This window comes from Fringilla coelebs, assembly GCF_963513975.1.
Source record: "Fringilla coelebs genome assembly, chromosome: 13".
In the NCBI taxonomy this organism is placed as follows: Eukaryota; Metazoa; Chordata; class Aves; order Passeriformes; family Fringillidae; genus Fringilla; species Fringilla coelebs.
The window spans coordinates 12,878,045-12,896,957 of NC_140039.1; the positions used below are offsets into that span (position 1 = coordinate 12,878,045).

The 18,913-nt window shown below is 44.9% G+C and overlaps 2 protein-coding genes across 10 annotated transcripts in view; one reads left to right on the plus strand and one right to left on the minus strand.

The window, feature by feature from the left end:
* The window catches only part of SLC6A6 (solute carrier family 6 member 6), an 88,946-nt gene extending 81,845 nt beyond the window's left edge, over nucleotides 1–7,101 (plus strand). For all 9 annotated transcript variants that reach the window (XM_084214657.1, XM_084214662.1, XM_084214659.1 and 6 more), the window contains 2 exons: nucleotides 27–163; nucleotides 4,003–7,101. In XM_084214657.1, the coding sequence (XP_084070783.1) occupies nucleotides 27–163; nucleotides 4,003–4,042 (177 nt within the window). In that variant the 3' untranslated portion in view covers nucleotides 4,043–7,101. The remainder of the gene's footprint in view (nucleotides 1–26; nucleotides 164–4,002) is intronic.
* A 2,485-nt stretch (nucleotides 7,102–9,586) lies between these two features.
* GRIP2 (glutamate receptor interacting protein 2) overlaps nucleotides 9,587–18,913 on the minus strand; it is a gene marked incomplete at its 5' end in the record, with an annotated part of 246,061 nt that continues 236,734 nt past the window's right edge. The window contains 3 exons of the mRNA XM_084214653.1: nucleotides 9,587–11,260; nucleotides 13,741–13,887; nucleotides 15,508–15,744. Coding sequence (XP_084070779.1) covers nucleotides 11,063–11,260; nucleotides 13,741–13,887; nucleotides 15,508–15,744 — 582 coding nt within the window. The 3' untranslated portion in view covers nucleotides 9,587–11,062. The remainder of the gene's footprint in view (nucleotides 11,261–13,740; nucleotides 13,888–15,507; nucleotides 15,745–18,913) is intronic.

The window sequence follows — 18,913 nt, forward strand, 5'->3', positions numbered from 1 at the left end:
ACCTGTGCTCTCCTTCTCTCTTGCAGAGGATAAAGGCAGTGGCTGCCCCCAAGGAAGTGAATCGATGGTCCAAAGAAACAGAGAGTGGCACCCCCTTCTGCCCCAATGGAACTTCGAATGGCGGATTGATCAAGCCAACTCATATCATTGTGGAAACCATGATGTGAGCTCTCTCTGTGAGAGGATAAACCTGCTTTAACTGCCGTTTACTAACCATAGATTCTCATAGGACCAGGTTTACAGAGCTTTATATTTGCACTAGGATTTATTTTTATTTCTCACAGAGAAAGTTATTTTTTGTGTGTGTTTTTTTTTTTTTTAATATTTTGTAAGGTAATCACAGCAGACGTCTCTCTGTAGAAGGAGAGCTTTCATATCAGACTAGACATATTACAAGAATTTACTATTATTGGGTTTTTTTTAAATATATATATCTTTATCTCTAAATATTATACACCTTACCACTTGAATTGATTGTCTTGCCAGCAATACATTCAAGTCTCAGAAAGCAATTTTAGGTGCTGGTATGGTTGGGAGCAGGGTAATCTACAGAACACACAAAAGGAGCTCTGTTGAGAGATACATTTTTTTAAAAAATGCTGTTTCAAGAGAATTTTCAAAGGTGTAGTATTTCCACCCTCTGGTTCAACTGTGGTAAACGACAGGTGTCAGGGTCACTTCAGGGAGTGGGTACAGTTCTGTTCAGTGCAGTCCCTGGATAAGGATACAGCCAAACAGCTGGAGTGGAGAGTTTGCAAGGGATGCAGAGAAGCTGGATGTGAGCAGTATTGTGGCTGTACCTCCCAGGGACAGCACTGGCACCCTGTCACCCCAACTGAAGAGAACTTGGGGAAGGCATTTGCAGGATTTGCATGGTTCAGTCTTTTTCTGTTGTTGTTTTTAAAATTTTTGAGATTTGGTTTTTTATACATAAGTGAAATGCCTGCTGTTTGTGTGTGAGCAGGGAGGTTGGGTACCTGCTCCTGAGTTTTCCAGCAAACCATATTTTGGTGTGGTGGCACTGGTGTGAACTTGAATTCTGCAAACTGGGAGGGCAGCCTGTCCCCAGGGCAGCAGGGACATAGAGCAGCCGAGAGGGGAAAAGCAGCACCTGCTCTCTTGGTGCTTAAGGTGTTTGCTTCCTCATTTGGACTTTGGTTGGGGCAGGAAAATAAAGGAATCACTTCTGGACTCTGACCGTCCAGAGGTGAGCACAAACCAGGTCATCCCTGACAGGAGGAACAAAAGCACTCACCTGGTGCAACTGGTATTGATAACAGACACGTTGTTAATAATAATAGTCATGATGATAATAATATCACACAGCAAACAGGTGCTTTTCATCCATGTATCTCAAAAATGCTTTTCCAAGTTCAGTAACCAGGATTTGCTTTATTTATTTATTTGGGGGAGGGAGGTCATTGCTGTTGGAGGAACAGACAAAAGGACTAAGTGAGTCCCTTGTCCCATGTTACTAAATAGCAGTAGTGGACCTAGAGGCCCCAGTCTCCTTGCTCATCATTGGATTAACCCATTATTTTATTTTATTTTACTTTATTTTATTCTATTCTATTTTATTTTTAAGGGGGCTGGAGGGTGGCAAACATATTTATGATTCTTATCTGCCGAAGAGACAGGGCTCTTTGGAATTTGAATTAAAGCAAAGGGAACACATAACACTGAAATATTTTGTGTTGGTCAGAAGGAATTGGGTACCATTCCAGGTGAGACTGGGAAGTGAAGAGAAACCCCTACAAGGAGTATAGGAATGGGGGTTCCACTTCATGTAGTGCAGGTGGATGTTTCTGTGGGGAATTGGATCCCTGAAAACTGTCCAAACCATGGACAAAAACCTTTTTTTTTTTCTTTTTTTTTAACTTGAGCAGGTTGTGCTGGGAACGGGTTCTGTGGCAAAACTCAGCCTTGTCATGTGGGCATTGTCTTAGAGGGAGAGAGGTTTTTTCTTATGATACCACAGGTAGTCTGTCCAAAGGTATTTAGAAGAAATACTTGATAAAAGCAGAGTTTGTATCTGCTTATTCTGTTGTAAGCTTAGTCTGTCAAGGCAGAGGTTGTCACTTATTTAAACAGGAACATAAAGAGTTCTTAACATTCCTACACAGTATCTTTATTTCATTTTTTCTTGTCCCATGTGCTAACTGGCCACAGCAGCACAAACATTTCTTAACTTGATTTCCCTGTAACAGAAACAGGGAGATTTAAAACTAAGAGATGGACCAAAATAATTATTAATTATTAAATAAAAACATCGCTGCATCTACAGCTTCCAAATCTTTCTAGTATGAATCTGTAGATACTTTTACAGAAGAGAGCTGAGTTGCAGCAACAAAACCAGCCGTGGTAGAATTGTGTTTTCTTTTTTCTCATTGCTGTATTATGAGAGTTCTGAAGGAAACTTTTGCACTGCTGGAGATGGCAAACATCTAAATGACACCTGCTGGGCCGGTAGCAGAAACCACCCAAGGTTACAGGAAGAATTCTGAGAGCCAGTGGGTGTCACCATATGTGCCCAAAAAAAGAAATATGAATGCAGCAATTTTATTTTAACAATCAAAGGCAAGGAAATGTAACCAAAACCACTCTCTTAGTGGGCTTCAGCTTGGACTCTCATTTTTGAGTTACAATCAGTGTCTGCAGTAAACAGACACGGGTGAGGAGGAGGTAGAAGGTTAGGGGGGGTCTAAATTAATGTTTTTTGTGAGTGCAGATGAAACACTGATGCTTGATTTATTTCTTTTTTATATGTATACATTGTCATACAACTGTGTTTGAGATTATATAGTTTGCACATGACTTTTGTGCTATAGAGCTGAGACAAGCTTTAGTTAGGGAAAAAAATGGTTTGGCTACATCAAAGATGTCTCCAGCAAGTCAGCTGGGTGTTTAGGCTTCTCCCATGTTGTGGAGAGTGCCTTAGTGGGAAGAACCAGAGGAATAATACTACACCTTTCAAAATACAACTACCAGAGAATAGAACCCAGCCCCATTTCAGTACAAACTGTGCCATTCAAATCAGTCGCTTCCATGTTCCGAGGGAAAAGGTCTCGCGCATATGCAACAACCTCGCTGAAGATTCTGTGTCAGCTGCCCTGGCCCTGCTGTGCTCTTCAGCACGACTGCAAGGGAGGGCTGGGACTCACCAAGAGCCAAGAAATCATTGCTTCTGGAAAACAGTTCCCCTCTCCCCTCCTCCCTTCCCTGACAAAAAAAAAAAAAAAATTGTACTTAATTCTTCTTGTTTTATCTGGGGTTTGAGTTCCAGTGAGCACATTTGCATTTTTACAGTTGGGGGTTTTTACCTGACAATTTTATCAGATTTCTAAACTTTTCTTGGTGATTAATTTGCATTTCAACATGATCCTCTGCCAAATTTATTAAAACATAATTTTTAAAAAAAGTTTGTGTTTTCTACCTATTTTGACTGCAAAGACAACTGATTTTTTTCAATATTCACTTGTTACTCTTATGACGTATTTTACCTGTTTTGTGTAAATGAGGAACTCTGTGTTAAAGCATCATGACTAGTTATAGATGAACTGGTTTGGATCTGGGAAAACAGTGCAGTTTTGGCATGAGATCTTTAGAACCAGATCCCCGAGATTTAAGCCAGCATAAACCAAGACAACACGCACACCTTTTCATGTTTCGTGTACCTTTGTATTCATGGGGTCTTCTGGGCTTGAAAACAGCAGAGTTTCAGCAGTATTTATTTCCAGCTGAACTGAAATGAAGAGATAGTAGAAATGTAAAGGGGAACACTTCCCTATGAGATTTTTCTGATCTATTTCTTATTTGTCTCAATTCTCCAAACCTTTTCAGTTCACCTGTCACTAGTGATGATCTCTCTGAATGAGTATCTATTCTAAGGGACTTTACCAGTAGTCTGTATCTCAGTGTTTAAACAGTATGATTTCATAAATAGAACTGGTTTTTTATTATTGTTGTTGTTGTTATTACTCTATTTTTCCTTCTCATCTATAGCTTTCCTTTTCATCTGGTCCAAACAGATCCACACCCTTAGAAAAGTCCTCTTTCAAGTTTGAGATAGTAGGTCCACAATGGATTTGTTCTTGTGTTGTAAATGAAAATACAAAAGCCTGGCAGCTGTATTTGCCATCTGGAACAGTGCTGGTGGCCACCCTGCAGCAGCAGCACAGCTCCTGGAGTGTGGGGTGGAGGGGAGTTAGGTGTGATCTGCTGAAACAGCTCAGCAAAATTGATTTTCACTGCTGTTCTCGAGGAGAGGATGAAATGAGAAAAAGAAGGGGGAAAAAAATAATGCAGCCTTACAGCTGCTGTAACACCAAGAGGACCCCAGCAACATCAGCAGAGCTTTTATTGCCGCCGCCAGGACAGCACCTCCTGCAGCTCTTTCCAGCCCTGTGCTCATCCTCCTTTCCCAAGTGCAGATGCTCCTGGTTCCTCTTCTTTGTCTCAGCATTAGATAACTCAAATAGATCTGAAGACACATGGACATCTCCATTCAATAGATCTTTTCCAAGTCTCCTCCTGGTCTGTTTTTATTTGCTACGGAGACTTTCTGTTTTGTTGAGGTTGTGCTTTCACTTTTGGGTTCAAAGCTCCCACGTGTTGCATCACTGGCAAACTTCCAGCTGTGGGAGAAGGATTTGAACACTTTTGAATAACTGATTATTAGCTTCCATGTCTTGTGGTCCCTGCAGGATCACTCGTGGAGGCATAATGTATATAAGATGTTAAATAAGCTGTGCATTGAATGCAGTGGACAAGTTAGTTAAGCAGCTCAAGTACACTTGGAAGAAAGTTGACCCTGACATCATTTCCAAGGAGATTCAATGGAAGTTGCTCACTTTCAGTAAAAAGAATAAAAATAAATCTGTGTTTAAGTAGACTAGTAGATGAAATCTTCCACCCTCATATGCACGCACACAGTGGGGACATTGCTTCTATTCCTAGGCTGCAAATCGTTTGTGTAAATCTTGCCAAGCTGTTCAGGATGAGGATTGAGGAGGTTTAGACACCACTTGCCTGCAAAGAGCCAACCTGCCAGGGTGTCCAAATGGTCTTTCCTAAATGGGGGTGCTGGAAGAGGGAAAGTAATAACAAAATCCTGGACCATGGCCCCTCCAAAGAAGCCTTAAGGTTTGATTTGTGAGCTCTCCTGGCTCCTTGTAGGCACCACATGGCTCCTGGCATGGGAGGTTGGGTGTGGTGTGGGTTCAGGCAGCTGCCCTGGACTTGTTTTCTCCGAAATCAGCATCCAAAGCCTTGTGGTTAGGATTGACGTGTAGTTGTGTATTTGTATATTTGCATGAGAAAAGGTCAGGAACTGTCAGACCCTGGTAGCTTGTTTTATTTCTTATAATCAAAGATAAGCTTAAGAAATAAAGTATTTAGTTGATTTGGTGACACTTGACATTTAAGAAGCCCTTGAACTTGTGCAAAAGAGGTGCCCTGAGCTCCATATTTTAGTCACAAAAAATTTCTTATGATGTTAGCAGTCAGTTTGAGTCTATGGGAAAGATTGCTCAAGAGAGACTTGGATATAACCAGCACCCACTGGAAAACTGCCTGAATATGACCAGCCCCACATCCTCCACCAGATTTTGGCTCTTTTCTGCCAGCCCAAAAGAAATGTGTACGTGGACAATGCTTCTCTGGAAAAAAAAATCTCAATTTGTTTGTTTCTATTAAAAATAAACAGAAAAAGTCACATTTTTTGTGTGTTTTTTTTCCAGTTGTCATTGGGAATTGGTGATTTCAATTTACCCATCCTAAAAAAAGAGCAGAAATAGCTTGAGATACTATTTCACCAGAAAACAAGGACAAGCTCAAAATTTTGCAGGCTGAAAACTTTAAGGAAACAAATCACCCACCCATGGCCATCAAAGATGGAAAACCTTGGTGACAGGGTTTGTGCCTGGAAAAGAGCCTGACCCTGCTGGTAATGTTGGGCAATTGAATGGCAGACTCAGCCTTTTTGTATTACTGATGTGTTCTCATTTGAAATAATCAGTAGAAGTGTCAGAATTTAATTACCACAATTTCAGGAGTAAAGTAAATTGAAGATAATTTTAAAGAGGCAAGTTTGGGAGGCTTGTTCCCTGTGGCTGTGCAGTGCACGGCAGAATGGTGCTGCTCACTTTTACATGTGCAGCACAGGGAAAAGCTGGCCTGAGTTGAGAAAGCAGAAGAAATAATGGGGAAAATAAAGCTAATTAAAAAAAAAAAGTGAAACTCAATGATGCTAAGGAGCTGTGCACATGCTGTGTGTGTGTGTGTGCATTTGTGGGAGAAGGCTTCAGCCCTGTAGCACAGTGAGCACGATACACACTGTTCCTTATTGTACCTGCTTCTGCAGCTGAGATTTAGAAAGAGTTGAATTTTTTTTCAATATATAAAGACAAAAAAATAAAAAAAAAAAAAACCAAACAGTGGCAAAATTATGTTGAGAGGCTGATAAAACAAACAAAACCTGAGGGGGGCAAGTTGAGTTAGTTCATGACCTGCTCCTGTCCTGGAAGCCAGCGCTGGTCTCTCAGCACCGCAGCATCCCAGTACTGTTCTGAAGTGCTCGTTGTTCAGTAGGATGTTATTTTTCTCCAGTGTAATGTTGTGATTGTTACCTGATAATGTTGCCAGGGACTTCACATTGTAAGAGGTGATCCATCTTGTTTGATGTGTTTGGCTAAAAAACAGTGGTGTTTTTTTAATTATTTAAATTCCTAGCAACTGTGACTACAGTAATGTGATAATGAGTAGCACATGCAGCGAGGAGGCGAAGGCGATGAGAGCCTCCTTGAAAATGTCATCTGAACTTTTTTTAAAGAAAAAAAACCTAAAAAATATTTTTAAAACATTTTAAAACATTTTTTGTGTGTTCCAAAACGAAATATTTGTATTTGAAAAAAAAACCTGGAGTGTAATTTAATCCTAAAACCCCCTAGCCTTTGTGTATATGGTAAATGTTTGTATTTTGCAGTTTCTGTTTTGCTTTTTAGATAAATAAAATGTATATGGATATTTTTAAGTCATCTTTGCTTTTTTAGATGAGTTTGTAATCACCTTATAACTGAAAATAAAACTTTCCTTTATAAACCAGCTATGCTCTTGGAGGGGTTTTTTTTGGTCTTTGAGTAGCTCAGTTTTTCCTTTAAACCTATTACTTATTTTGGGGTTGTTGGTGTGGGGGTTTTTTGCCCTTCTAAAATACTATATATATAAAATATGTGAAATCACTATCTAACTTCACATCTGCCATGGTTTCACCCTGGTTGCAGCACAGCCCCACACGCAGCCACTCACTCACCCCCTCATTCAGTGGGATGGGGGGAGAGTCAGAAGGGTAAAAGTGCAAAAATTCATGGGATACAAGTAAATAAGTGGCAAAAGAAAAAGGGGGTGAGGAAAAAAAAACACAACAAAATACATCAAAGAGATAAAAACCAAAATTTTAAAAACTTAATGATGCAAAAGAAAGCCATTTCTCACCAGCCAGTGCCCAGCCCATGCATGGCACCACTACTGTGAGAGTTCAAATATGTCAGAAAAGCCCAACAGGAAGAAAAAGAAAGGAAAAAAAACACCCCAACATTTATTTTTCTGGTGAATGGGACTGGTTTTTTTCAAGCTTGCTGACCTCTTAAGCCCATTGGCCTCTTCAGTCAAACAGATGGAGGTTAAACCAGTGTCCATTCCTGAAGTCCTGATTTGAGGTAAGGAAAGAAAAAACCAACGTGTAGGTGGCTCCTCCTTGTGAAAATGAAACATTTGAGTATCACTGCTGAGCCTCCAGCACCCCATGCCCAGGATCAGCCCCACAGCTGTCTTTAGTTGGGGTTTTTTGGCTTGGTTGGTCATTTTGCTGGATGTGATTGAGGACTTTGTCAGGGGTTTCTCCTCTCACCAGCACAGCCTGCAACGCCTGGGCTAAGCAGGCTCAAAAGAGCACAGACAGCAACTGCAGTGTATCTCAGGTTAAAATAAAATATATAAACAGGAAATTTTAAAAGTCACTAAGTGCCACGAGCACTGGAGGGTTTTGGCTGCCTGCCCTGGTGGCCATCACCTGCCCAGGGCTGCAGCTGCTCCATCAGCCAAGGCCCGTGGGGGGATGAGAAGCGACATCAGCAGGGGATGTGCTGCCCACTGAGGCACATCCCAGGGAGCAGCTCCATTCTGACCCTTTCCCTGGGACACACAGGGAACCCCTGGACACACACTGAGCCCGTGGGTGCTCCTTCAGCCTCCTGCAGCCCCTGTGCCTCGGATGGCTCCAGGTTTGGCAAGGCCTCGTGCAGGATCCTGTTCTGAAGTGTTCACCCGAGGAGGGCAGCCAGAGATGGCAGATAAGGGGTGTTTATGTGGCAATGATTCCCCAGTCTAAGTAGGAGCATTCCTATACCCTGCTCAGTCCCTGAAAATGCCTGCATTACCCACTTGGCCATGAAGGGTTGTAAAAGCCAGCTCAGCCTCTCTGTGCTGGTGAGCAGAGATTCCCTATGGCCTTATCCAGGGAACATTCCAGCCTGAGCTGCCCACACTGGGAGCATAGGGAAGAAATCCTCAGTGAATGGACCCAAGAGCTGCGTTCTGGCTTCATGGCAGTCATTTCTTGGGATGTCTGGTTTCGGAGGTGGGGTAATTTGGCTACCACAGTGCAGATCCCCAAGACGCCCTGCTGCAGCAGCAGGGTTCTGAGCACCAGATGGGATATCTCCTGCCAGCACATCATTCTCCAGGAGTTTTCTAACCCATCCCCAGGGATTAACCACAGCTTTTCAAATGCTGCCACGTCACGGCTGCCACGTGCTTTGCTGCGTCAGTGTTTTGTCACGGAGCAGCCCAGCTTTGAGCCAAGATTCCCAGGGTGGAAAAGCTGCAAGCAGTGCTGGAACCACATGCATGAGCATCTCCAGCTATTGCTGTTAACACTACAGCAAAATTGTCCCCATGGGTGCAGAGAAGGGAGCAACCCAAGTCCTGCTGCTTATGGTGGGTGGCAGTGGACAACACTGGCAGCCCTACAGACAGTGGCCTCCCCCTTGTCCTCCAAGGTGTCTTACAAACAGTGTGCCCTGGCAAGTTAAAATGTTGCTGGAAGCAAAGCGTTGCCTCGCTATCACCCTCCAGCAGAAAGCAACACAAACCAAAATAAATGCATTTCATTTGCTTTTATTTAATTTTAAAAAAAGTCAAAGTCATTCCAATCCCATTTAAATACAGAGATTTACAAATAGGTCCAAAACAGGACTAAAATATTCTTTGAAATGCTGTACTTTTAAATATTGTGCTTTCATAGATACATAAGAAAATTAGCATATAAAAATACTTTACAAGGAATACACTCTAATATATGGATAAAAATACACATTTAAGTAATGCATTTCATCTTCATATCATTCAAAATGCATAGGAAGGGATACAAGGACCAAGTTTTTCTTCTTCCTCCTTTTTTTTTTTTTTTTTAAAGCCTTTAATAAAAGTCTTCATTAAAAACCTATGAGAAGCCCCAGTGAGCTTCCACTGCTCAGAATATTGCATATAAAAACACTTTCGGCTGCACTGTCAATGCTCCACAGTATCAATTATGGCACATTATCTAGCTGTGGCAGCAATGGTATGGGATATTGCATACTCAAAGAGAAAATGGCTACAACCACAAAGAGCTGGATGGGGCCATGCCTGGAAGGAACACCCGGATACGTTTGTGCTGTCACAGGGGCTGGAGGGGACAGACAGTGCGGGGACACACACGAGCTGTACACCCACCCAGCTCCCTCCACACACCCCTGGCGTGCAGGTGGGGATGGAGGAACTGGAAGGGCAGGCAGGGAACGGGGGCAGTGGGCTCTGGAGCTGCTGTCATTGATGGAGGGAGCTCTTGGACTCCCTGGCCCAGGCCTCCCCAGGGAAAGCGAAGCTGCACGCTGCCACCAGGACAGGGACATCATCATAAAGTGCTAATGTGGGAAACAGGGCAGGCAATGCAAACATCACAGCCCCTGTGTCACAGCCCCCCTGCCACTTGGGGCCGGGGCTCTCGGGCAGCAGGGGAGTGGCCACAGAGCTACAAGAGGCCAGCAACAGGCAAAGGGACACACACCACCCAGCCCACAGGGACACAGGACACAACCCCACCCAGCCAAGGGCTTGTCATTCCTCTGCCTCAGGGGAGACAGCAAGGTTTCATTGATCCAAAGCATCAGGGGCAGCCCTGGGAATTTCGCTATTCTGCTATGTACTTCCAAGCACAGGCCAGGTTTGCAAGCAAGACATCTCTGTAAAGCTCAGACAAACAAGGGGGATTCAGGCAGGTACTCAGGGCCTTTAGCCTTGGGTATGACCTCTACTCTGTAGTCACTACTGAGCACAGGGAGCAACACTGCTCATGGGAATCAGCCACACAAGGTGCCTAATCCCACTACAGGGTGAGCCAGACCTAGGGGGAAGTGTGGATAGGGCTGGCAGGAGACAGCTGCAAATACCAATTTCTGCACAAGAATTGCATTTAGCTACTCTCAAGCACATTTTGAAGTGTCTTTTAACTGGCTCTCTCCACAGCCCTGCACCAGGAGTGCAAGGGGCTGCAGGAATTGATTTGCCAGGAGTGTTGAAAGGATGGAGCTGGGCACAACATAAAAGGAAAGGCATTTCAGTCTTGCTGTATGTGATTAACTGAGCAAACAAAGAACATAATAGCACCATGTGTGTTTGCAGGATGGCCAAGGCCTTTCAGAGTCAGGAGGATGTTGGAGGCAGGACCCTGCACAGTTGATGGCAGAAGCACAGGGGGATGCCCTGCCATGGGGGATGGCTGTGGATGCTCCTTCCTCCTGGTGGCAGTTTGTCCTGCTGCCATCGCTGCCACAGCCCCAGATGCACACCCAGCTCTGACCTTCCCAGCAATATTTGGCGGTCTACAGGCTCACTGGAGACCCACCTCCCCACTTGCAGGTTATGGTTCACAGAGCATTTACAAATACCAGTGCAAAAAATCAGGAATAACACCTCAAATACCGCAAGAGCTCAGCAGAGGCATCATCTGCTCTGCTCCTGTTGCTCAGAGAGTCTGGACACTCGCCTTGACCTCAGCGCTGTGGGGCACCTGTGCCAGGAGCTCTCTGTTCCCCTCCAAGGGAGCATTGGCAGCCAGCGCCAGGGGGTTCCGGCTAATCACCAGGTCCAGCTTATCTCCAGCCTCTGAAATCAAGGGAACGGCCAGACAGCAGTCAAAGTCTCTCGTTCGGATGCGGTTTACCTGCCAGGATGGATTTAGGACATGCCAAGGGAAGGAACAACAGAAAGATCATGTTTGTTAGTCAGCAAATGCAAGATTAGTGCTAAACCCCATCTGGAAAAAATACACAACTCTTGGGGGTCCCTGATTCCAGGTTTAAAATGGAGAAGAGCAGAAGCACCCCTCCAGAATGAGCATCCATGCTTAGCTGAGGAACGATGCAGTAACAGGTAGAGGAAGGGGGGAAAAGTCTGGACCAGGAATGAACCTTGACCCTCAGTGCCTGGGGCAGTATTACAAGTGTTAAACACTACAGGGCTCAAAACCACTTCTCCTGTTCAAGTCTGTAGAAAAAAAGTTGCCATTTTCCTTTTTTTTTTTTTTTTTTTTTGCCATAATGGCTTTTACTGGCCTTAAATTTGTGGTGCCAAGTATCCAGCACACAGAAAACAAATAAAGGCCTGAGGCTTCTGGCAACCATTTTCCAGCTCAGCCAGAGGTAAACCCAGACTATACCAAACAATTTCTTCTTCCCCTCTCCCCATTTATATCCTTCATTTCACAGAGTCTGGATGCATTTCATGTGGGCTCAGGAGGCAGCTGCAAATTCTCCCTGTAGGATTCAACAGTGGAAGCAGTTTCTGCTGGCTCTTGCAGACCTTCAAGCACATTTCTAGGCTGGGTCATCTGGAGAAATCACTCCAGCTCTCTCACCTACAGCTACCAGAACAGTTGGGCTTGGTGCCATGACAGCTCTGGGACAGAGCAGGCTGGCAAACAGCACAGGGATGGGAAGTGGGGAAGGGGGAAAGCAATTTCCCATACGCCTTTGGAGTGAACATAACCCTGGGCCAGGGGTTGCTTCCTTCTTTGGGTAAGGGCTGGGTATTTGGCTCCATACAATCCTTCCATCCTGACCCCCTTCCCAGAATTAATGCATGCCCACAGTGCAGGGTCTGTGAAAGCAGCAGTGTCCCCCCACCCCAGCTGGTGTCCGCACAGAGACCCCAGTACTGCCCCTTACAGCAGAGGGACAATTTCTAGCCCACTTGTGAACAAGGGGAGATAAACCACAAGCTTGCTCTGCTCCTGCTCTGTGCCAGCCAGGCAGCTCCAGTGCAGAAGTGCCACTAGAGCAATGCCATGCTCCAGTCAATCCATGCAGCCAAGAGGCAGAGGGTCTGTGACAGCAGGGACGAGGTGTTTCGCTGGCCTTCGAGCACATCATCGTACCCACAATCAGCAGCACTGTGCAGCATCCTCAGCAATGCAGCTCTGCACTTCTTGAGAGGAGTCACCTGTAGCAGGTCTGCAATCCCTCAGTCCCAACTCCACACGACAACGCGATGGCAGTGCCTCCTGTGCCCATAGGTGTGAGCTGTGCGGCACAGCGTGTGGAAAAAGGGTGTCCAAAGTCTCCATGCTGCTCTGTTTAGGATTTTGGGCACACCTCCCAGAGCACTTGGCACTCACAAAAAGCAGCACATCCAACACTGAACAGAAAGGCAGCCCAGAGCCTAATTAGCTTCTTGTTCATTCTTGCACCATCTTTTATTTGAAGCTGAGAAGGAATAATTGTATAGCAGCCAACTGACGAGAGACCATAACAAGCTTAAACAAGGTTCCCCACAGTGCTGCCAGTCCTCCAGTTACCTGATGTACATAAAGAATTGGCTCTAATCCGACTGCTAAGAACCCCCACCTAGAAATTAGTAAAACTAAACATCTGAGTGTTTCCAAATATGGTCACAATATCTGCATTTCCAAATTGTAGCAATTTTTCCACAGAGGTTGCACTTCCTTCAGTTGCCATTTGAGTTGCCTCAAAGCTAAAATAGTTGGTGTTCATCCACACAGAGCTTCTCTCCAATCTCCAAAATTCACCAGGCTTTTTCTGTCCCTCCAGTAGTCGATATGCCCAGGGTACATTTATTACAGACTGTGCTTTTGACCAGAGTTTTTATTCTGTTCTGCATCAGCTATTTCAGATGAAGCATTTTTCAAAGAAAAATATCCATAAAAAATACCTTGCTTGAAGGATGTGTTTCCTAGAAAACTTTTCTAGTTGTCAAAGGCATGCACAGAACTTCATGAACTTCACTTAATTCCACAAGGGGCTTCACAGGAACACATATTGGTCAATGCAGTCTGGTTCATCCAAAAACTAGGAGTAGGATTGAGGGCGAGGAAAGGAAGCAACACAGCTTTTTGCTTGTTTTGAGCTGTCCAAGCTCAAAAAGGCCAGTGCCGAAACAGACTGTGCCCTGGACCAGTGTAACCTAGGAGTACCACCTGTGGTACCACCTGAAGGTACTACCTAGTGATTTCTTATTGTAAAACACAGGTCCCATTGAGTGTTGGTGGCTAACAGCCAACCTAGTTGGCTAACTATTACCTTTCATTAAAGTTAGTGCTGCCATGGATGGGTCTCACTTCTCTCTTCCTCTCAGCCACTCATTCACTCCGTCCCAGCCTCCAGAACTGCATTTTGCATTTATTACCTGAAGCACTCTGTCATATGGCTTGAGGCCACACTGATCTGCTGGCCCATCCGGACGGACCATATTTACATAGACACCTTTTTCTAGCAGGCCATCCGACAAACTGAATCCAAAGTCTTCACTCTCTGGGTCTTTGTGGAGTGTCATCTGGAGAGGCAGAAAGAGAAGAAGCAGATTTCAATACAGCAGAGTAAGGAGGTGAGGTACAGGGTTGCCAGGAGGGGAGCAGCATGAGTAATGTGTGCAGACCTACAGCAGTTCTGCTCTGGGTCTCCTGGGCAGGTTTTTCTTAGCCTGGGCAGATAACACAGACTGAGCCTTATTTACCTGACAGCATCACCACAGGAGAATTGCTTTGGTGACTGGCATAAAACCAACCCCATGACAGTCCCTTGCTCTTGGATGTGAGAGGAAACACACAAACAAGTGTTTGTAATAGAGCATCGCCTGCCCTGCTCAGATTATGCTGTGTGTCCTCTGGGTGTGCCAGACCAGCACATGAAAAATCAACATGCTTACTGGGAATTTTAAATGAAGTGAATCAAATGTGAAGACAGCTCATTTTTAATACATCACTCAGCAGGAACATCTAAAATTCTCCATATTATTTACAAGTAATTTTCAGAAAATTCCTATCAGTAAGTGCTGACGCTCTGAGGACAGGCAACGGGCAATCTCATCATCCTTCCCTTGGGCATGTCACGTTTTGGCCTTGTCCAAAGGAGAGGAGCACTGCTGGAAGTGTCTTACCGTGGGGTAACACTGGGAACCAGGGACAACTGATTCCTCAACACTTCCAAAATCTCCCCTTGCCTCCCATGAGCTGGGAGCGAATCTCTACCATGACTGTGCTCCAGGCTGGGTGAGCCTCAAAGATCTGCAGTCCGGGGAAGGACCATGCTCAGGATGACACACAGGAACATCCCACCTGGCCTCATCCTCATTTCCAAACACAGCCAACACCAGATGCTCCAGCAGAATGAAGAGTCACCCTATAACATGCCTAATTACACAGCTCTTCTCCTTCAGGTACCAAGGAGTTTTATTTAAAGACACATTTGCCATGCCCTGAAGGGCAAAAGCAGATCAAACATGAAAAGGTTGTTTTTTCCAGCTAGCATAACTGCAGGTTTCATTCTGAAGTCACATTAGGAAAGAAAAAGGCAATCAAATTTTTGAAACCTCTCCAGGTCCCTTCCCTGCTTGCATTCTACATCAGCAGCTTCTACAGTTAATTACTTTTCCTAATTACCATTGCCTTGCACAATGGTTAAACTGGCTACATTCAGCTGGATGCTGAAATCAAACCAGTATCCCATCACTGAAGTAGAGTGGAAGCAGAGGGAAGTAGTTTTTTATTTGAGAAGTGGCCTACTAAATGAAGTGTACCACAGGAAAAGAGCTGATGGGTCTCCAGGGGGCCATACTTTGAGCTCTCTCACTTTTATCTGTAGCACCAATTAACAAATGCCAAAACACAAGGACCTGGAAATCTTCTATATAAAGAGAAACAGCAAAGCCAAGGTTTGAACCCTGCTGAATGATGGCAGCTAAATCCCATTACTCTTCTGAAGGGGCTCCTTCATCTTAATCTGACCTTCTGGAAACCTTTGCTGCAGACCTTGGTGAGGGCCAGCTTTAACAAGGACCAGTTTCTGGGGGTCCCTCTGAGCAAAGCAGATTTCTTACAAGATTGCAAAGGTTCTACAGCTTTAACCATTGAGGTACTGCAGTGCCACAATTACACCCACCCTTGGTGACACAAACCTTGTGAAACTCAAGGGGGGTTGGGGACATGATTTCCTGCATCTCCTTCTCAATCTTCTTCATGTCCAGGTTCCTCTCGTTCTTCTTGGCAGGGGAGCTGCTGCCCTCGCTCTGTCCGTCGGTGCAGCTGGAGTTGGCTTTCCTCAGCGGGCTCATTCCCGAGGGGTTGACAGAGTCCAGGAGCAGCTTGCTGCCCTCCAAGCCCAGGTTGTGCACGCTCCCTGTCATGATGGATGCCTGCAGGGCGAGGGCACAGCGTCACTCTGCTGAGTCAGCAGCAGGAAGAGCTGGACCACGCGGCCACTACAGCGCCACGGACAACTCAGCGGCACCGCTGCTCCCATCAATCAGAAAATAAGCACCAAGCAGCTCTTCCTGTTGGCTGTAAGAGCCCTTCCCAGACCTTGGCAGCTTGCTCCTAGGTCTATGGCTGAGCCACTTTGTGCTCTCCACCCCCACCCCAATAGGGAGTTAATCACAGAAGGAAGCATTTGTGAAGCACTGCGTTATTTTCCGTGAGCCCTTCTACACCAACTGGGCCAGGCAGGCCTCATCATGAGCACGAACCATCTTGAGTCAAGCAGGACTCATACACCATTCTCAGGGAGCTCCCCGAGGAGCCAGTGTCAGCCTGGCTCTCCAGCCTACTCTGCAGGCTGCAGCTCCTCTTCAGCATCACACAGTGCTGGCAATGGCCCGGAGGAGTCAATGCCTTGGACTCCACTGAGGGCAATTCAGCACAAAAATTAGGATTTTATCTGTCCGTAAATAGGAGCTGTCACTGAGCAAAATTGAGTTAAAAATATGAAATTAAGTCGTTTTTAAGCCTGGTCATCCTTGATAGCATCCATTAAAAGATGCCCCTAAGTAGATTGAACTCCATTTGGCAATGCTTTTCACTAATGAGATTATGTTGATCAAAGCTAACGAAGGAGTCAAGAATCCAGTCTGTGGAACCTCAGCTGGCTCCAGGTCATAGAGTCCATTTAAACAGTGTAATGAAACCTGTAATTTCAAAGTTCAAGTTCAAAGGGTCTGCAGTGCCAATAAATGTCAAAAGGTAGAAGAAATTAAAGGAAAGGTATGGAGCAGACAGAAAAATTCTTCAGCACTAAATGTGGCGAGTCAAAGAGCAATTGCTCCTGTGCACAGGGGAAATATCCAACTAAATCTCTAATCAAGACCCTTCAGCTCTTTGCTCCAAGGTGGAACAAAGGCAAACAAAGCGAATTATGATGGCAGTTGGAAAATGCCAGCACTACCCACATTATCCAAAAAAGGGTTGAATAAAATACAGAAAACATTTATCTTTGCTCTTTTCAGGTCTTTACACATGACGAGCTCAAGTTTGGGCAAAACTCAAATACCTGTTACGTGGAAGGACACTGACTTACCACATACTTGAAAGGCAGGCTAACAAACAACAGCACAGCCAGCCAGGGTACATTTGGTCACTGCCCTTGGGTTGCTTCAGCCCCCAGGGTGTTGTGCTGTGCTGTCCCAGCACTCCAGAGCCAGGGAAAACAGAAAGGTCTGTGCATACCATGCCACTACCCTCTCCCACAGGCTGCAAACACCCCAACCAGCCAGGACCCAACAGCACTGGGCTCCTTCTCCATCTTCACAGCATTTAAATCCTCTTTGCAGCACCATAAGTAATTTCCTAAAGTTTTTCCATAAGCTTTAGGTTTAGTGCAAAAAGGGCAATTCCAGACTTCTCCCGCCTGTGGCTGCTCTCCATTATTTTTCCCATGTCTTGGCTGCCCTCAAAGCAAAGCAGAGACACACCTTACTGGAAAAAGCCTATTTCTTCCTATACTCATAGCCTGGAATTGGATTCTGACTGTGTGTGAACCTGTTTCTAGGCTATCATGGCTCGCCTTGCATGACTCCTTATTTAAAAGCAAAGTATGAAGGGCCAATTTAAAAAAAAAAAAATACAAACAAATCAAATCTCTGACTGTCATAAAACCACAGGAGGCTGAGTGTTGGGGCTAAGAAAGCTGCAATACAGCAAAGGCCCCAATGAACTCTGCACATCCCACAGCACACTTCACAAAGGCTGAGCACATGGAGAGGGAGGAATGGATCAGTAGTATTTTGGATTTGATAAAAGGGGAGTTGAACCCAACAGATTCCTGCTAAAACTAGAGCACTTCCCTTCTGTCCTCAAAACTTTCAAAATATTCTAGAAACCTGCTTGATACACAGAAACCCTGGAGGTGCTCAGCTTTCAGTAAGATTCCTTTATATGTTTAAAAACAGTTCTGTAACTGTCAAAGCTCCAAACAGCATAAAACAGCAATTGCACCACGGATCCCTGGAAAACAAACTAGAGTCCAACAAATCCTGCCTTTTGCATTTAGATACCAGCAGAAAAAAAATATTTATGTGTCATTTTAGAGAGGCATTTTCTCTTAAGCAGTCAACAACTGCTGTTCAGAAAGGTTGAGAACAGCTGCCTAAACTAATTTCTAAATACATTCAGATTCAGGAAATAAGTGATCAAGGGAAAAAGTTATAGTCTGAGAGAGCTGAGGATTTGGGATTTTGAGTGTGTTGTGGGATTTTTTAAGTCAGCATTTTCTTAAGCCATTAAGATAATAAAAACAGCATTCCATGCTTCAGCACAATAAATTTAATCGAGATTTCCTCCTCCACTTACAGTTGCTAAGGATCAAGGAGGAAAGAACAATTAGCAAGTCCCTTGTCACAATACAAGCCAAAGCCGGACTTTCCTCTTCGACCTTCGATTAGTCAGAAGTTGCCTTTTTTTCTCTGAAGCCTCCACAATATGCAAGTGTACACAAACCAGTCCCCCTGGGAGTGACGGAGGGCATGACCCAGAGAGTTCTCCCCAGTCCTCTGCACCTGAAGGGCACAGGGAGAGATGGTCTTATGGGGTCCTCCTCCTTTGTTCAGGCTGTGGGAGCTGAACTAGGGAAGGGAGCAGCACAGGCCCCATCCTGCCAGGCAGGTTTGCTTCCTGCTGCTCACAGTCTCAAGGGGGCCCTTTATTTGCATCCCATGACTTAGAAATCCAGGCTCCTCATCCTATAACCGGACACAATAACATGACCTCCAAAGCATTTTGGATAAAGAAAAGAGAAAGTGGTTTGTGAAGAGAGGAAACACCTTTATTTCTGCAGGAAGCAATTACTTTCTCAGATTTTTCCATGGGGAAGGCTGGCTGAAAAGCTTCCAATTACCTATTTCACTGAAACAGTTTCCGGCAGAGTGACAGCTGAATGCAAGGTACGTGTGTCTGTCGGTACTTGAAGCAAGCCAAGCTTCAGTCCCAGTGGGGGTCTCTGGGGCTCCTCTTGCTTGGCCTTCAAGTGCTTTGGACAGACAATATCTTTCCAAGCAGAGGGTTTACCACTGGATAGGGAAGACTTGCCAACAG